Below are 16,509 nucleotides of genomic sequence, written 5' to 3'. Positions count from 1 at the left end.
GCTCACTCCTTCAAGCCCCAGAGAAGCCAGATCTGGAGTTCTGCCGCGTGCAGGAGAAAGAGAGCCTTATCAGAATGAGCGGCAGCTCAGCGGTGGAGTACATCCTTCACATGCAGACCGAGAGGGCTGGAAAAGACCCCTATCTCAAGCTGCCAGCCAGTTTTGACAATGCTCAAGTTTGCCCAAGGGACAAAGGGCCCAGTGATCAGGGTCACAAACTTGCAGTACTCTGATTCCTTCCCAGGTTGCTGTTTGGGAAAGACAGACACACACTCCTCTAGACCTCTAGTTAAAGGCCAGCCCCACTTTGCCCCTGCAACACCGAGGGTAAAAATATCCTAGCCACCAGCAACCGCGTCCAGTCTGAACTTTTGGTTATTTCCTCCCCACCAGCTACACCTTCCCTGTTCCCCCCCCCCCCCCAGCAGAGCTCAGCAGCAAATACCAAACCAGGGGGCCAAGTTTGCTACAAAAACAGAAAGGGAAGAAAGTACTCCAGGTCTCATTTGCATGGAGCACAGAAGGTGGCTATTTCTGTTCCTCACCCAGCAGCCACCGCAAACCTGTGAGAGCTGATGTGGTGTAGTGTCTACGAGAGCAACAAACCAGGAAGGCTCCTAGTTTGAATCTTACCTCTGCAAAGATCTCACCAGCTCATCTTCAACCACAGCCTCAACTGCTGTATGGGGGACCTTAAAGTCTCATTGGAGGGATCCTTTGTGTATTTAAAAACCAAGTTGGCAGACTCTGGGGCCTCCGAGATGTGGGGTACAGAAATAGCACAGAGGGCTCCAATACATCCTTGTTGCAATTGTCATCCAAACTTTGACTCCAGCTCTGTAAAAGGATCTCTCACCTTCCTTTCTGTTTTGGACACACAACAATTATGGCCCACATTCCTCTCCGTCGCTTTGCTGCACTCATTTTTGATCTGGGAGTTCTAGAAAGGAAAAAATCCTGTTCTTGCACACTCTCTTACCTTCGTTCTAATCTGATACTCTAGCCCAGTGCCCTCCTCTCCACTTCCTCATCCTTTTCAGATCCAGACGGTTGGCAGAGATGGGTGAGCTGATGGAGGTAGGTAGTGGACATCCTGGCCCCCAAGGCACCTGCCTCAGTTGGCCTCATGGATGGCCCAGTTCTTAACTCCCATCATCAGCTGAACCTAGTGGAGGATGACTCCAATAATCTCACCCCACCCGACATCAGTAAAGAACATTTCTGTGGGTTGATGGTAGTTTTAAAACATTTTATTTAATTTTTTTTCCAGTTTGGCAGCACCTTCCCCCAAATTCTACATCATCCCTTTTAACAAAATGGGCACTGATGCCAATGAGAAAATAAAATCCACCCCCTCCCCGCCCCAGCAATCTCTTTTCAGAATCAAAATGCAAGGAAGCCCTTTGAAAAGGAGAGGGTGGAGGCAGCAGGTCCTCACACCCCCACATGCTGCCCACCCTTCCACAAAACAAATACCTCGTAAATAAAATAAAGGAAGGCTTTGAGTTATTCCTATCAATAAAAGGGGACCTGTCATGAACGGGGTGGGTGAAGCCCTTTGAAAATAAATAGGGGAGAAGGAAAGAGAGGAAGAGAGTCAGTGCTCCCCCCCCCAAATTGTGGCAGTCAAGTTACCAACAGGTTTAAGCCAGGAAGGGGAGACGTAAAATCTGTGCCTCCCTTCAAAAAGAGATTGCATTTTCAGAGATGTGGGGCAGGGGGGAACCCATTGATTTGCAGCTGCTCCGCTGAATGTAACTGCTGGTAGATGGAGGGGTGGTGGTCAGAGATGGCACTGGAGCGCTCATTCCCGGGGCTCATCGGGGGCAGGGATCTTGTGGCGGGTGGGCTCGACACCCCATATTTCACGGGCATACTGAGCGAGGGTGCGGTCGCTGGAGAACTTCCCAGAGGTGGCAATGTTGCAGATGACCTTCTTGGTCCACTCTTTGGGATTCTGGGGGAGAAAGGCAGAGCAAGGGATCAGACAAGGGTTAGAGGCTCCTGCCTGCTGAGTCAAAAGATTGGTTCATCCCACTCAGTATTGTCAGACTCTGACTGGCAGTGGCTCTCCAGGGCCTTAGGAAGAGTTTCCCAGGCCTTCCTGGAGATGCTTGGGATTGAAGCGATGATCCGCTTACAGAGCTATGCTCCCTCAACATCTCATGTTGGCATCCTTTAGTCTCGGAAGACTCTGGTATCGCGCTCTGAATGGTGGTTCTGGAACAGTGTCCTCTCCAGTGCGCGAAGCCTGGGTAAAGTAGGTATGGAGGATAGGCTGTTACCCATGCAGCAAATCCCCCCTCTCCACGTCGCTGAAATGGTCCAATGGAAAGGCAGAGGCCAATACGGTTGGTTCCAGCGGCGTCACAGGAGTTGCCAGAACGGGACTGTGTTCAGCCATGAACTGCCTCAGGGACTCCAGCACCGGATTTTGCCTCAAGGTTGACTCCTGAAGCCTTTTCCATAACTGGATGTAGCCACAAGGCAGTGGAGGTTTGGGGTCAGAGTTTTCCTTCTCTCAGATGAGCTGCCTTCCCAGGCTGACGAGTCCCATCTACCCGGTGGCTGTTTAGTTACGACAAGTACAGCCAAACTGAGGGCCTATTCTTATCCCCAGCCCCCAGAGGAGTCCCTCAACATAAGCTGCCATATAATGGCAGAGTCTCCCTGGAGACACTCTCCTCTCCTAAAACAACTCAGGGCCCAGATTATGGCGCATGGGCTTGGGGTGCAGGGCACCATCAACACCTGAAAACATGAGTCACACACTTACATGCAGTGGCCTGATCCTTTAGCCAGTGCGGGGATTACAAGGCAGCCAGAGGCGGCTCAGCCCTCTTTCCATTGAGACGTTCCTCCCCCAGCTATTGCTTTAGAACAGGGTGTCCAAACTTTTTGGCAGGAGGGTCACATTATCTTTCTGACACTGTGCCGGGCCGGGAAAAAGAATCAATCTACATTTAAAATTTGAGTAAATTTACATAAATGAATAAATTAGAGGTGGAACTTATATGAATGAATGAAGGTCTTGCAATAGCTCAAGGCCTATAAAAGTCCTTATGCAAAGCAAGGCCGGCCTTTCCTTTGCTGCCACTGCTGCTTCAGACGTGAAACAGCAAGCAGTGGAAGGAGCCGTTGGCCCGCAGCTCGTGCAAGAGGTTGAACAGTTGTGCGAGAGGTCAAACAGTCGTCCTCATGCTGAGAATGAGGGAGGGCACCAGGATGAGGCCTCTTGTTATCTGGTGTGCTCCCTGGGGCATTTGGTGGGCCGCTGTGAGATACAGGAAGCTGGACCAGATGGGCCTATGGCCTGATCCAGTGGGGCTGTTCTTATGTTCTTAAACTACAATTCCCAGGAATCCTTGCAGGTCTCGTTATCTGGTGTGCTCCCTGGGTCATGTGGTGGGCCGCTGTGAGATACAGGATGCTGGACTAGATGGGCCTATGGCCTGAGCCAGTGGGGCTGTTCTTATGTTCTTAACTACAATTCCCAGGAGGCCTTGCAGGTCTCTTGTTATCTGGTGCGCTCCCTGGGGCATTTGGTGGGCCGCTGTGAGATACAGGAAGCTGGACTAGATGGGCCTATGGCCTGATCCAGTGGGGCTGTTCTTATGTTCTTAGAATAGTCGCGTTGGGTCAGCATGGGCTCCAGCAGGTGTCCAGTGGGCCAGAGACTCATTGGAGACTGGGAGCTCCTTGCCGGCTAGACTGGGCAAATGGCCCCCAGACTAGGGTTTGGGCACCCCTGCTTTAGAATGCTAAAAATTGGCCACTATGGAGAGCCAGGCTTACGTATGGCCTCTGAGCCTTGCTTGTTACAGCCTGACCACCAGGCACCTCACCTTGTAAAGAGCACTGACTTTTTCCTGACACTTGATGTAGGCATCATAGTCTGCAAAAACCTTGAACCTGCAGAGAGAAGGGAAAAGACAGAGACCTTGAGGTGCTGCCAAATAAGAGCTGGACATCAAGATGGTGACTCTAGAATTTCCTAACTCTGTGCATAAGTGATACCTTGAGTTGCGAAAATCTAGAGTTGTCATATGACCACAGGTTTTCAGGCTTCTTGTCTTCCCCCCCCCCCACACACACACACTGGAAGTTCAAATTGTAAGCTCCTCGGGGCAGAGCTCTGGTTTATACACTAACACACCTTGCTCACTTTTTTCATGCACCTTCTTAAAACACATCCCCCCCCCCCAAGACTTAATCCCCATTGTGGTTGGCAACCTTCAGTCTCGAAAGACTATGGTATAAGCCTACAGCACCCGGTATTCCCAGGCAGTCTCCCATCCAAGTACTAACCAGGCCTGACCCTGCTTAGCTTCCCAGATCAGACAAGATATATGCTTAAGTACATGTAACTGGAAAAAAACAAAAAAACAAAAATCACATTCCTTTCACTATCTCCCTGATCTCTAGTCATGGAGACAGGGCTTACTATCAGATTGTAAGCCTTTTGAGGCAGAGACCTTGTACCCAGATGGTCCTCTACAGATAAAGAATAAGAAGAGTGATTAACAAGTCATTAATCATTGTTAATCATCAATCAGTGTACATAAGGTGGCCACTCAGGACTAGCTCCGTAAGCATGAATACAATTTTACACAAACAGGTTCCCCTGTTTACACACACAAAAAGAAGTTCACATTGCAGCCTTTTGGAACATGGAACCCAGGCCTTTGTTTTCCAAAATGTGGAGAGGTTGGAGAGAGAGAGAGAGAGAGAATATGAATGCACCCAGGTAAAATAGGAGAGCCTTTTGGGCAAAATAGGGTCATTTTGTAGGGCTACAGAGTCCCCTTGACCAGCAAGCCCCACCTTAGACTGCCACCTGCTGGACAATGACAGACATAACCAAAGAACCACAGATGCAGAAGAACCCCGCCCCCCAAGGGACACATCTTCACCACTTCTGCAGCTTGCCCACATATCAGCCATAAGTTCCAATCTTTTGCTTCCTGTCCTTGTTTTAACACACCAAAAGTTCCCTCCTACAATAAGCACCTCCTAAAATAAACACATGCAGGCATTCTACAGATATCACCCTTGCAACAAGAAATGCCACTGTGCCCACTTTGCTCAGCCTCAGTCTTCCTAAGATCACCTAACAAGATCCTGGCAGAGACCAGATTCCAACCCAGAAAATCCTGTTTCGCTGAGCGGACTCCTGGAGCCACTCTGCTGCACCAGCTTCCAGAAGGACAAAAGTTCTTCATCTTGACTGCTGAGCCTTTTATCTGGAAGAGTAGGGTAAAAATCCCAGGTGCAGAAGGGGCAGAAGACTTGGAGAACCACCTGTCCTTTTGTTGGGTGGAATATTAGGCACCCACAACCTAAAAAGAGAGGCAGCCAATTCTATCTGCGCTCTGTCTTCTTTGGTGGTTGCTTAATCTGGTTTATCTGCTGCTGCTGTTTCAACACTGTTTTTGGGCTGCCCTGCATTGCACAAGCTGCCTTGAAAGCTTCCCGAAAGGGAGGGGAGAGGAAAGCATAAACATTTTAGATAAGGATTTCCACCCACTCTCCCTCTAATGCTTGGAGCCACCCAGGGCCTAGGAGAGGGGGGTAAAGGGGGTAATTTGTACCCGAGCCCAGGGTCAGAAAGGGGGCTAAGATTGCCCACTGTGCACACTGATGACATTACAGAAAGAAAACAAGTTATTAATCATTATGCTCATTGAAACCAATTTGCATAGATGCCTACTCAGGACTAGCTCCTTAAGTTCACGAACACAATTTTATACAAGTGGGTCCTCCTGTTTACATACCCCAAAAGAAGATTCCACAATACAGCATATCTACTACTGTCTGCTGTCTCTCTCAGTCTACTGCTCTCTCCACCCCCCCTTTCCCATTTCAACTGCCCCACCCCCACCCCATGTCAATTTCTAGACTGCAAACCCCTTGGGGCAGAGACTACTTTTCACATTATGCAAAGCAGCCTGAGCAGGGAGCAGGCACTGAAGAATGACATTAAAGAAGTCAAGAAAGCACTCCTTATATTTTTAAAAACGCAGGCACTTGAAGCAGCGATATACAGGCACCTTGTTGCCACAGGCACCCACACATTTAGACAGCTGGGTTTCCAAGCAATAAACACAGAGACAGAAAACAAACACTCAATATTTGCTCAATCACTGCTGGGGTGTTTTCATCTGCACTGTTAAAATGTGCAATCCCTGCTGCTGTGCACACAGTTTTGCCGTGTCAATTAAGGTAATTTTTACACATGGGCTCAAAACAGAAATTGCAAACAGAACTGGAGACGAACGCTGTGGACCAACCCACAAAGATGCTCCAGAACACCCCAGGAGGGGTTCAAGCTAGCTGGAGTTTCCTGGTTTGCACATACACAGAACAGGGGTCCTTAATGTTTTGCCCACACAAGCAGATACTAGAATGTCCCAGCCTCACACCAAAAGGAGTCCCAGCACTCCAGGGGGCTTCATCAAGCGAGGCAAGATGGTCATCCCAGAGCTCTCCTCTCTGAGCACCACTGCCTCCATTCTCACCTGTCATGGTACATGAGCATGTTGACAATGTCCTTAAACAGGTCTGGCTGCTTGGGGGAGAAGAAGCCGCTGCTCAGCTGGTCAATGGCCTGCTTCAGCTCAGGGAGGTGGTCGTAGTAATCTTTGGCGCAGTAACTGTGAGGGGAGAAGGGAAAGGTACAATTTACCCCAAGGTGGGAGGCAGAACAGCTCTTTCTACCCAGGAGAGTGCCTTCCCTTATTGCTCCCTCCTGTCATCTGCATTCCTCCCTCCACAATAACAACTGCACTTAGCATTTGCTTTCCAAGGGTCCAAAGTGCTCTTTGTGTCTTATCCTCGCAGCAATGACTGCATCTCAAGAATGACTGTCGGGACTGCAAGCACTGTCAGATACAGAAGGAGTATTATCCCCATTTGGCAGATGGGGAAGACTGAGGCAGAGAGGAATGGCTTGGCTATGGCCCTGTAGCCAATTCATGACTGAGGTTAGAGTTGAACTGCAGGAGCTGCCATTTGTAGTGAAGGCCAGCTTTCCAGTGCTGGCACAGCTGTGCCAATGGGCTGTGTGCTCCATCCTGGGTTGCAGTCATGGAGGCCTCCTCAAGGTAAGGTAATGTTTGTTCCCTTCCCTCAGAGCTGCATAGCCCTTTCCAGCCCTTGGTGCTGGAAAGTGGGTTAGGATTGTGCCCCAAGTCAATTATCCACTACGCCCCATCAGCTCTCAAGGTTGCTCCAAGTTCCAGCTGAACTCCACTCCCCATGGTCACCTTACCCTTCCATCCAACTCTAGCTACCCAGCCCCTGGCAACACTGAAACTCCTTGCCATCCATCTATTAATTCTAAGCAACCATTCTTCTTAGCAGTTATGTCATCTGTGAACAACTTAATATTTCTCAGGTACAGGGCTGATCCAAAGTCTCCTGGCGCCTGAGGTGGTATGCCAAGCACCAACCCAAACCCTGTAGGTGGCACTCTACAGGAACAAATATTTCTTGTGTAGCACACCAGCCACCACCTCCAACATTCCTCCACCTCCCTCCAGTTCCAGGATTTGAAAAGGGAGAAGAGAATGAAGGGTGGGAGAGAAGACAGTAGTGGGCTAGAGCAGCAGAGTCACAAGGGAAGAGGAAGCGTGGAGGAGAGCAGAGTGGAGGGCTAGAGTGTCATAGGAAAGTAAGACTGGAGGCAAGTGCAAATATGGGGGGGGGGCCAAAATGTGGCCACATGCGGCTCTTTGACATATACTGCACAGCTTATGGAAATATGTTGGCTGAGCTCCTTTTTGATCACAATTAATATAAATGGTAAATAAGGGTAAATTACCCCTGCTAATTGGGTAAGAGGCACTTTTTCAAGTGGGTGCTCCTCTTTTTTTAGCAGGGGGAGAGTAACTGGCCCAGCTCACCCCGGCAGTGTCTGTTCTAGTAGCTGTCTGCTGGTATTCATTTGCATCTTTTTAGATTGTGAGCCCTTTTGGGACAGGGAGCCATTTAGTTATTTGATTTTTCTCTGTAAACCGCTCTGTGAACTTTTCGTTGAAAAGCGGTATATAAATACTGTTAATAAGAAGAAAAGAAGAAGAAATTTTCAAGCTTCCTAATTATTTACTGAGTCTAAACTGAGAGTCCACCAGATTAAAACACACGTTTAATGCTCGTAGTGAGTTCATGTATTTAAGAATTTGTTTCCTAAATATTGTGGCTCTCAAACACCTGAAGTTTAAGGCTCTTATGCTAAGCAAGTTTGGCTGCCCCTGGTCTAGAGAGTCAGATTCACCAAGAGGAGGTGTGGAGGAGAGGAGAAGGGTGACTGCTGCCTTGGAGAGACCAGCAGATATGTTAATTCTCTCATCCCCGACAGCACTGTGGCACCTGCTTGCTTTCCGTGATTTCAAAACTTTGCAGGGCTCCTTGCCACCTTGGTGATGGTGGGCCATTCCCCAAGACTAGAGGGCAGAATAGCCACAGAAGGCTGAAAGGGGGTGGGGCAGGGCTAGCCTTACGATGCACACAAAGCGTGGTCCTATCTGGCACCCACCCCTTCCTGTCCAGCTCCTCCACGTCCTCCACCCGCATGCCAAAGATGAAGAAGTTCTCTATGCCGGCTTCCTCCGCCATCTCCACATTGGCCCCGTCCATGGTGCCAATCGTGAGTGCCCCGTTCAGCATGAACTTCATGTTGCCCGTTCCTGAGGCCTCTGTGCCTGCCGTGGAGATCTGTTCCGAGAGATCGGCTGCAGGGACCACTGCAGGGTGGAGAGGAGGAGAAAAAAGGTGAGTTAGCAGGGGAAGTTCCAGGTGGTGCACTACTGACACAGGGCACAAAGCTGGCAGAGCACAACAGACCTTTCTCAGCCAGTGACACCCGGTAGTTCTCCAAGAAGATGACCTTGAGCCGGTCGCCGATAAGGGGGTCGTTGTTGACAATGTCTCCAATAGATGTGATGAGTTTGATGATCATCTTGGCCATGTGGTAGCCAGGGGCGGCCTGCAGGGAGGGGCACAGAGGTTACCTTGTGCACAGTGGAGCAATGCTGGCTTTTGAGCGTAGGAACCCTTTGCAGCACCCCTCCAATAGCCCTGTCCCACAAAGACGCTCTTGCAACTACATCCACTCCAAAAAGTCTTCCCAAGAGCTTTTTTCTTCTCCTGCCTCTCATCTCTAGTTTGAAAAGTTCATTTAAAGATGTTAAATGAACATCCCAAACTCTAGCAGTGAGTTACAATCATTTGGCAAGAAATATATCAACACTGAAAAACAAGATTTTAAAAAAGATCCCAAATAAATATAAAAAGGCAAGGGCAGATCTAGGCACATTTATTCAGAAGCAAGCTCAGTGGACTTCCACCACCTGTCTCTCCTGGGCCTCTCATCCAATAGAAGGAAGTTAAAAATCCAGACTGTCCTCCTTGGGGGCATGATTCAAGATTATCATCTCCCCTTCTTCTATCCTTCTCCCCTATCCATCCCTCTGCCTGCCCTATGCCTCTCACCATCATAACCTGACCCGCCATCATAACTGGAGGGCAGAGTAAACTAGTGCTTATGACTTAGGCAAATATCTCAGTCTACCTTCTCCTGAGCCTGATGCTCTCTCTCAGCTCAGATACTTTGCTAAAACTTTTAAAGGCAGGCCTTTAGCCCCTGCCCTTCCTCAACTCCACCGCTACTTAAACACAAGGGGTCAACTCTTCCTCCTCACAGGGTGCAATCCTAACCCATTATGTCAGTGCTTTCCAGCACTGACATAAGGGCAATGCAGCTCTGAGGTAAGGGAACAAACACTCCCGTACTTTGAGGAGGCCTCCGTGAGTGACACCCAACTGCAGGATGCAGCACACGTCCCATTGGCTGGAAAGCACTGACATAAGGGGTTAGGATTGCGCTCACACTCTCTAGAGCAGTGGTTCTCACACATTTAGCACCGGGACCCACTTTTTAGAATGAGAATCTGTCAGGACCCACTGGAAGCGATGTGACTAGAAGTGACAAAATCAAGCAGGAAACTTTTTAACAATCCTAGGCTGCAATCCTACCCACACTTACCCAGGAGTAAGTCCCATTTATTATCATTGTTAAAAGAACATACATTGTAGCTTACAAGTCTGTAACACTTCCCCAAATGCAGTCACACCATGGTAGCATTGAGTCTAATATTGTTGTGTTGGCAACCTTCAGTCTCGAGAGACTATGGTATTGCGCTCTGAAAGGTGGTTTTGGAACATCGTCTAGTGTGGCTGAAAAGGCCAGTTCGGGAGTGACAATCCCTTCCACAACGGGAGCAAGTGCAGTCTGTCCCTGGTCTGTCTCCCTGGCTATGGGCTGCCCTTCTTTGCCTCTTAGCCTCAGACTGTTGGCCAAGTGTCTCTTCAAACTGGGAAAGGCCATGCTGCACAGCCTGCCTCCAAGCGGGCCGCTCAGAGGCCAGGGTTTCCCACTTGTTGAGGTCCACTCCTAAGGCCTTCAGATCCCTCTTGCAGATGTCCTTGTATCGCAGCTGTGGTCTACCTGTAGGGCGCTTTCCTTGCACGAGTTCTCCATAGAGGAGATCCTTTGGGATCCGGCCATCATCCATTCTCATGACATGACCGAGCCAACACAGGCGTCTCTGTTTCAGCAGTGCATACATGCTAGGGATTCCAGCACGTTCCAGGACTGTGTTGTTTGGAACTTTGTCCTGCCAGGTGATGCCGAGAATGCGCCGGAGGCAGCACATGTGGAAATCGTTCAGTTTCCTCTCCTGTTGTGAGCGAAGAGTCCATGACTCGCTGCAGTACAGAAGTGTACTCAGGACGCAAGCTCTGTAGACCTGGATCTTGGTATGTTCCGTCAGCTTCTTGTTGGACCAGACTCTCTTTGTCAGTCTGGAAAACGTGGTAGCTGCTTTACCGATGCGTTTGTTTAGTTCGGTATCGAGAGAAAGAGTGTCAGAGATCGTTGAGCCAAGGTACACAAAGTCATGGACAACCTCCAGTTCATACGCAGAGATTGTACTGCAGGGAGGTGAGTCCACATCCTGAACCATGACCTGTGTTTTCTTAAGGCTGATCATCAGTCCAAAATCTTGGCAGGCCTTGCTAAAACGATCCATGAGCTGCTGGAGATCTTTGGCAGAGTGGGTAGTGACAGCTGCATCGTCGGCAAAGAGGAAGTCACGCAGACATTTCAGCTGGACTTTGCTCTCAGTCTGGAGAGGTTGAAGAGCTTTCCGTCTGATCTGGTCCGGAAGTAGATGCCTTCTGTTGCAGTTCCAAAGGTCTGCTTCAGCAGGACAGCAAAGAAAATCCCAAACAAGGTTGGTGCAAGAACACAGCCCTGCTTCACGCCGCTTCGGATGTCAAAGGGGTCTGATGTGGAGCCATCGAAGACAACAGTGCCCTTCATGTCCTTGTGGAAGGATCGGATGATGCTGAGGAGCCTGGGTGGACATCCAATCTTGGGGAGAATCTTGAAGAGGCCATCCCTGCTGACCAGGTCGAAGGCCTTCATGAGATCTATGAAGGCTATAAAGAGTGGCTGTTGTTGTTCCCTGCATTTCTCCTGCAGTTGTCTAAGGGAGAATACCATATCAGTGGTGGACCTGTTGGCTCGGAATCCGCACTGTGATTCTGGATAAACGCTCTCTGCAAGTACCTGCAGCCTCTTTAGTGCAACTCGGGCAAACAACTTTCCTACAACGCTAAGGAGAGAGATGCCACGGTAGTTATTTCAGTCACCCCTGTCGCCTTTGTTCTTGTACAGCGTGATGATGTTTGCATCCCTCATGTCCTGAGGTACTCCACCTTCTCTCCAGCAGAGACAGAGGATTTCATGCAGCTCAGTGATGATGATCTCTTTGCAGCACTTTAGGACTTCAGCAGGGATGCTGTCTTTTCCAGGTGCCTTGCCAGAGGCAAGGGAGTCCAGGGCCACGTGAAGTTCTTCTAGGGTTGGTTCACTGTCAAGCTCCTCCAGCACAGGCAGGCACTCAGTGTTGTTCAGCGCTGTCTAAAGTTGTTGTTCAGTTGTTCAGTTGTTGTTCAGTTCAATGTTGTTCAGTGAGTCTAATATATCCCATCGGAAATTGGCCCGCGACCCACCTAGTGGGTCCCGATCCACAGTTTGAGAAACACTGCTCTACTCCCTCTATGTACTGTCCCCATCCAAACCACCAGCCCCAACCCCCACCCTTTGCTCCCCCCTAACCCTGTTTCAGGTCCTCACTTTGCCGCCAATCATAATTGTTCGGGGCACAACTGGTTTGTTTGGTTCTCTCTTGATCCCTGCAGTGGAGAAAAAAACAAGAGCAAAAACTTTCACACAAAGAGAGTCAGACAGGTTTGGAAAGATTTGCCTGGGATTTCCCTGCCAGTGGTGTCACTAGGGGGTGTGAGAGATCTAGATTGCACCAGGCAACATCCTTTGGGGGGGGGGGTGACACCACTAGTGGCCAAAATTTTGAAAATCTTTGGAAAATTCGTACAAGATTTGTACAAATTTGTATTTTGTTATATATCATTTGATGCCTAATTACATGCAGAATGTAATAAAAAAACAGTGTTGAATTACCTGTATTCTATCAAACATTATGGCAAATTAACCAGAAAACAAAAACACAACTGCCTGATGTAATAAAAAGTAGATTTCCTTAACTCAAAACTGACCAATCAGGTGTTAGTATGAGCTGGCCCATATTTCCCTGTATACTAGTAGTTGGCAACCTTCAGTCTTGAAAGACTCTGGTATCGCACTCTGAAAGGTGGTTCTGGAGCAGCGTCTAGTGTGGCTGAAAAGGCCGATTCGGGAGTGACAATCCCTTCCACACCGGGAGCAAGTGCAGTCTGTCCCTGGTCTGTCTCCCTGGCTTCCTTCTTTGCCTCTTTGCCTCAGTCTGTTGGCCAAGTGTCTCTTCAAACTGGGAAAGGCCATGCTGCACAGCCTGCCTCCAAGCGGGCCGCTCAGAGGCCAGGGTTTCCCACCTGTTGAGGTCCACTCCTAAGGCCTTCAGATCCCTCTTGCAGATGTCCTGTATACTAGAACTCACACAAGCTCATACTAGAACTTTTATTCAGTTGTGTGATGCCATCAAGTTAGCCACTGGTTACTGATTGTTGGGTGACCTGTCCTGTTCTATATTAAAATAAATCAATAAAGTGAATTAATAATAATAATAATAATAATAATAATAATAATAATAATAATAATAATAATAATAATATTACAGGTATTTATATACCGCCTTTCTTGGTCTTTATTCAAGACTATATTCAAGGCAGTTTACATAGGCAGGCTAATTTAAATCCCCATAGGGATTTTTACAATTGAAAGAAGGCTCTATCTTTCAAGAGCCACAACAATTCAGATGTTTCTTTCTGATCTGGCCTCCATCCTGGCCTCCATCCTCCCACGCTCAGAGCAGATGGAATAACTCGGCTTCAGCTTGTCAGCTGCTTCAAGGTCTCGCCGTTCACGGTGCCAGTGGCCTCGAACTGGCGACCTTGTGGATGTTATCTTCAGGCAAATGGAGGCTCTACCCTCTAGACCAGACCTCCTGCCCAGTGAACGGGGAGAACACCAACCTGAGTGGTGCCTCTGCATTTGGGCTGTATGTATTGCAATTCATTCTGTATGGCCTGGTATGGAAGGAGGTCCTTCATGGGGGTGACATAAGGAGCCCTCTCACTGGGTGACATAAACCTTCGTGACGCCTCTGCTCCCTGCCCAGTAAAGAGACGGAGTCACCAACCAGCCAGACAGGAACTGAGGAGGGCTGCTGCTTGAGGAGCCTGGCCATCCAGGTCTGCCAGGGCTACCAACTCTGACTGGCAGATGGAGGGGCTTCCCCAGCACTAGGTGGCAGTGCTGCCAGGGACTGAACCTGGCATCTCCTGCTTGTAAAGTAAAGGCCTGTACCACTGAGCTGTACAGATAACTGAGATAACAGAACCCCCAAGAGGGTTAACTGAGATAACCAGCCCCCAGGAGAGGAGTGGTGGGGGCACCTCCAGGATAGAACGAGGCAAGGGTGAGCAGCTGGGACTCACGGTTGTAGAGGGTGATGATGTGCAGGCAGTTCAGCAGCTGCCGCTTGTATTCGTGGATTCTCTTCACCTGGATGTCGAAGAGCGAGTTGGGGTTGATCTTCACCTTGTAGTCCTTTTCCAACATGGCAGCAAACTTCAGCTTGTTCTCCTGTGCGGAGGGAAGATGAACAAAATCACAGAGTTGGGAGGAGCCCACAAGGTCATCTAGTCCAACCCCCGTGTCAGGTGCCTGAACCACCTGGCCCTGCCCTGTCTATGCCAGTGGTCCTCACTGGCATAGACAGCCCTCATAGCCCTCAGCCCTCTTAGTGGGGCTGGGACCTGCTTTGAACCCCCAACGTGCAACACGGGATCCACCTTTGAGAGAATAATCGGAAAACCCAGCAGGGAAGGGAGACCATCACAGAAAAAGCATCTTTGACAATCTATGGCTGTTCCATGTGTGCTTACAGCTCCTGTACCACCAAACGGGGACACGGCACCAGCCTTCTAGCCACCTCTCCTCCACCCTAGTTGTGACCAGCCAGTGTGTTCGGTCATTTTGCCTGCTTGTTTACTGTTTAGTTAAAGGATTTATATCCTACCTATCTCCCAATGAGAGCAACCAAGGCAGCTTACAACATTAAAATAATAATAAAAACCATTAAAAAAATACAGAACAAATCCCAAGGATTGCATAAAACCAATTACAATTGCACTGGATAAAAGCACCAGCTTATCCTGTCAATGGTCAAATGCCACCCTAAATTTTGAAAAAAGTTTTAAGGCTCTGCCGAAAGGCCTCCAAGGAGGGACCCATGCTTAATTCTAGAGGAAAGGAGTTCTGCAAATCAAGATGTCACCACCAAGAATACTCTGTTCCTTGCCTTGGTTAAGAGGCCTTCTCCTGATGACCTCAAAAGATGGGCTGGAATATACGGAAAGGGACAGTCCCTCAAATACCTGGTTCCAAGCTATAAAGGCTTTGAAAGTCAAAACTAGCACCTTGAATTGTGCTCGGAGATAAACTGGCAGCCAGTGTGGCTAGCAAAGCTGTGGCCCAACTGAATCAAACCACCTCTTCTTTCCTTCTGGGTGAAATGGAGGGGCGGGGGGTACTGGCGTTTTGAAAAGGGGAGGAAGAGAAAGAAGAAGCGAAGCAAGGGCAAAGGTGTGCTGCAGCAAAGGAAAGCAAAGGGGGGTCCACTGCCAGAACCCACCTAAATTTGGGGGGGGGTGACCCACTTCGGGGCCCTGACCCACTTGTTGAAAATCTACTCTGGCTGGCATCTCTCTCTCCCTTCCTTTCTATGGAGACGCTGTCAGGGATTCAACCTGGGACCTTCGGCAAGGGCTCTATCACCCAGCCACTGCCCCAAAGAGTTTCCCCGCCCATGCCACCCCCAAAACTCAGCTCAATTGATCGTGAGTAGAACAGGAGCAGAGTCCTCTTGTCCCCTTCATTTTCACCTGCTTGACTTTCGCCACGTCCCGGATGAAGCCCTCATCGTTCACAAAATTCAGGAGCTTCTTCAGCTGATCCAAGTCGGAGATGTAGTCCTCTCCAATTCTCTGGAGGAAACAGCAAGAGGAAGGTCAACTGAGCTAGGCAAGGTGGTGGCTGCCCTCTCTCCAGTGTCCCCCACTCTGTAATGGATCGTCACAAGCTGGTAACACCTTCTTTGAACCATCCTGAGCTTTGGGAGTTCCTGAAAGCACCAACCTAAGAAGCTGCCATTTACTGAGTCAGACCTTTCACCCAGCAGACCCAGCACTGCAGGCAGCAACTCTCTCAGGGATTCAGCAGGAATTTTTCCCTGCCCTTACCTGGGTCCTTCTACTGAGCTACAATCTTTCCCCAAAGGCTGCTCACTATGTTCATATTTCTACTCAGCTGAAAGCTGAAAAGGCCTAGAAAACAAGCGCCTCAGGGGGGACATGATTGAGATACACAAAATTATGCAGGGGATGGACAGAGTGGATAGAGAGATGCTCTTTACACTCTCACATAATACCAGAACCAGGGGACATCCACTAAAATGGAGTGTTGGGCGGGTTAGGACAGACAAAAGAAAATATTTCTTTACTCAGAATGGTTGGTCTGTGGAATTCCTTGACACAGGATGTGGTGATGGCATCTGGCCTGGATGCCTTTAAAAGGGGATTGGACAAGTTTCTGGAGGAAAAATCCATCATGGGTTATAAGCCATGATGTGTATGCGCAACCTCCTGGTTTTAGAAATGGGTTATGTCAGAATGCCGGATGCAAGGGAGGGCACCAGGATGAGGTCTCTTGTTATCTGGTGTGCTCCCTGGAGCATTTGGTGGGCCGCTGTGAGATACAGGAAGCTGGACTAGATGGGCCTATGGCCTGCTCCAGTGGGGCTGTTCTTATGTTCTTAGTGTTGCCCCATTCCTACCTAATGGGTATGCTGATGTCTCCGCCCCCCCCCCCAGTACGATTTAGGGATGCCTAGAGGTTTCATCTGAGCCTGAGCTAAGAATCTG

At 49.2% G+C, this 16,509-nt stretch overlaps 1 protein-coding gene across 1 annotated transcript in view; it reads right to left on the bottom strand.

Annotated features, from left to right (window-relative positions):
* Positions 1 to 1,228: 1,228 nt before the first annotated feature.
* PYGM (glycogen phosphorylase, muscle associated) overlaps positions 1,229 to 16,509 on the bottom strand; it is a 30,649-nt gene continuing 15,368 nt past the window's right edge. Inside the window, exons 12-19 of the mRNA XM_066610150.1 lie at positions 15,472 to 15,573; positions 14,023 to 14,170; positions 12,203 to 12,261; positions 8,845 to 8,986; positions 8,537 to 8,744; positions 6,519 to 6,653; positions 3,846 to 3,912; positions 1,229 to 1,957 (exon numbers count right to left, since the gene is read on the bottom strand). Coding sequence (XP_066466247.1) covers positions 1,805 to 1,957; positions 3,846 to 3,912; positions 6,519 to 6,653; positions 8,537 to 8,744; positions 8,845 to 8,986; positions 12,203 to 12,261; positions 14,023 to 14,170; positions 15,472 to 15,573 — 1,014 coding nt within the window. The 3' untranslated portion in view covers positions 1,229 to 1,804. The remainder of the gene's footprint in view (positions 1,958 to 3,845; positions 3,913 to 6,518; positions 6,654 to 8,536; positions 8,745 to 8,844; positions 8,987 to 12,202; positions 12,262 to 14,022; positions 14,171 to 15,471; positions 15,574 to 16,509) is intronic.

This window comes from Tiliqua scincoides, chromosome 15 (assembly GCF_035046505.1).
Source record: "Tiliqua scincoides isolate rTilSci1 chromosome 15, rTilSci1.hap2, whole genome shotgun sequence".
In the NCBI taxonomy this organism is placed as follows: Eukaryota; Metazoa; Chordata; class Lepidosauria; order Squamata; family Scincidae; genus Tiliqua; species Tiliqua scincoides.
This window is presented reverse-complemented; position numbering and strand designations above follow the sequence as displayed.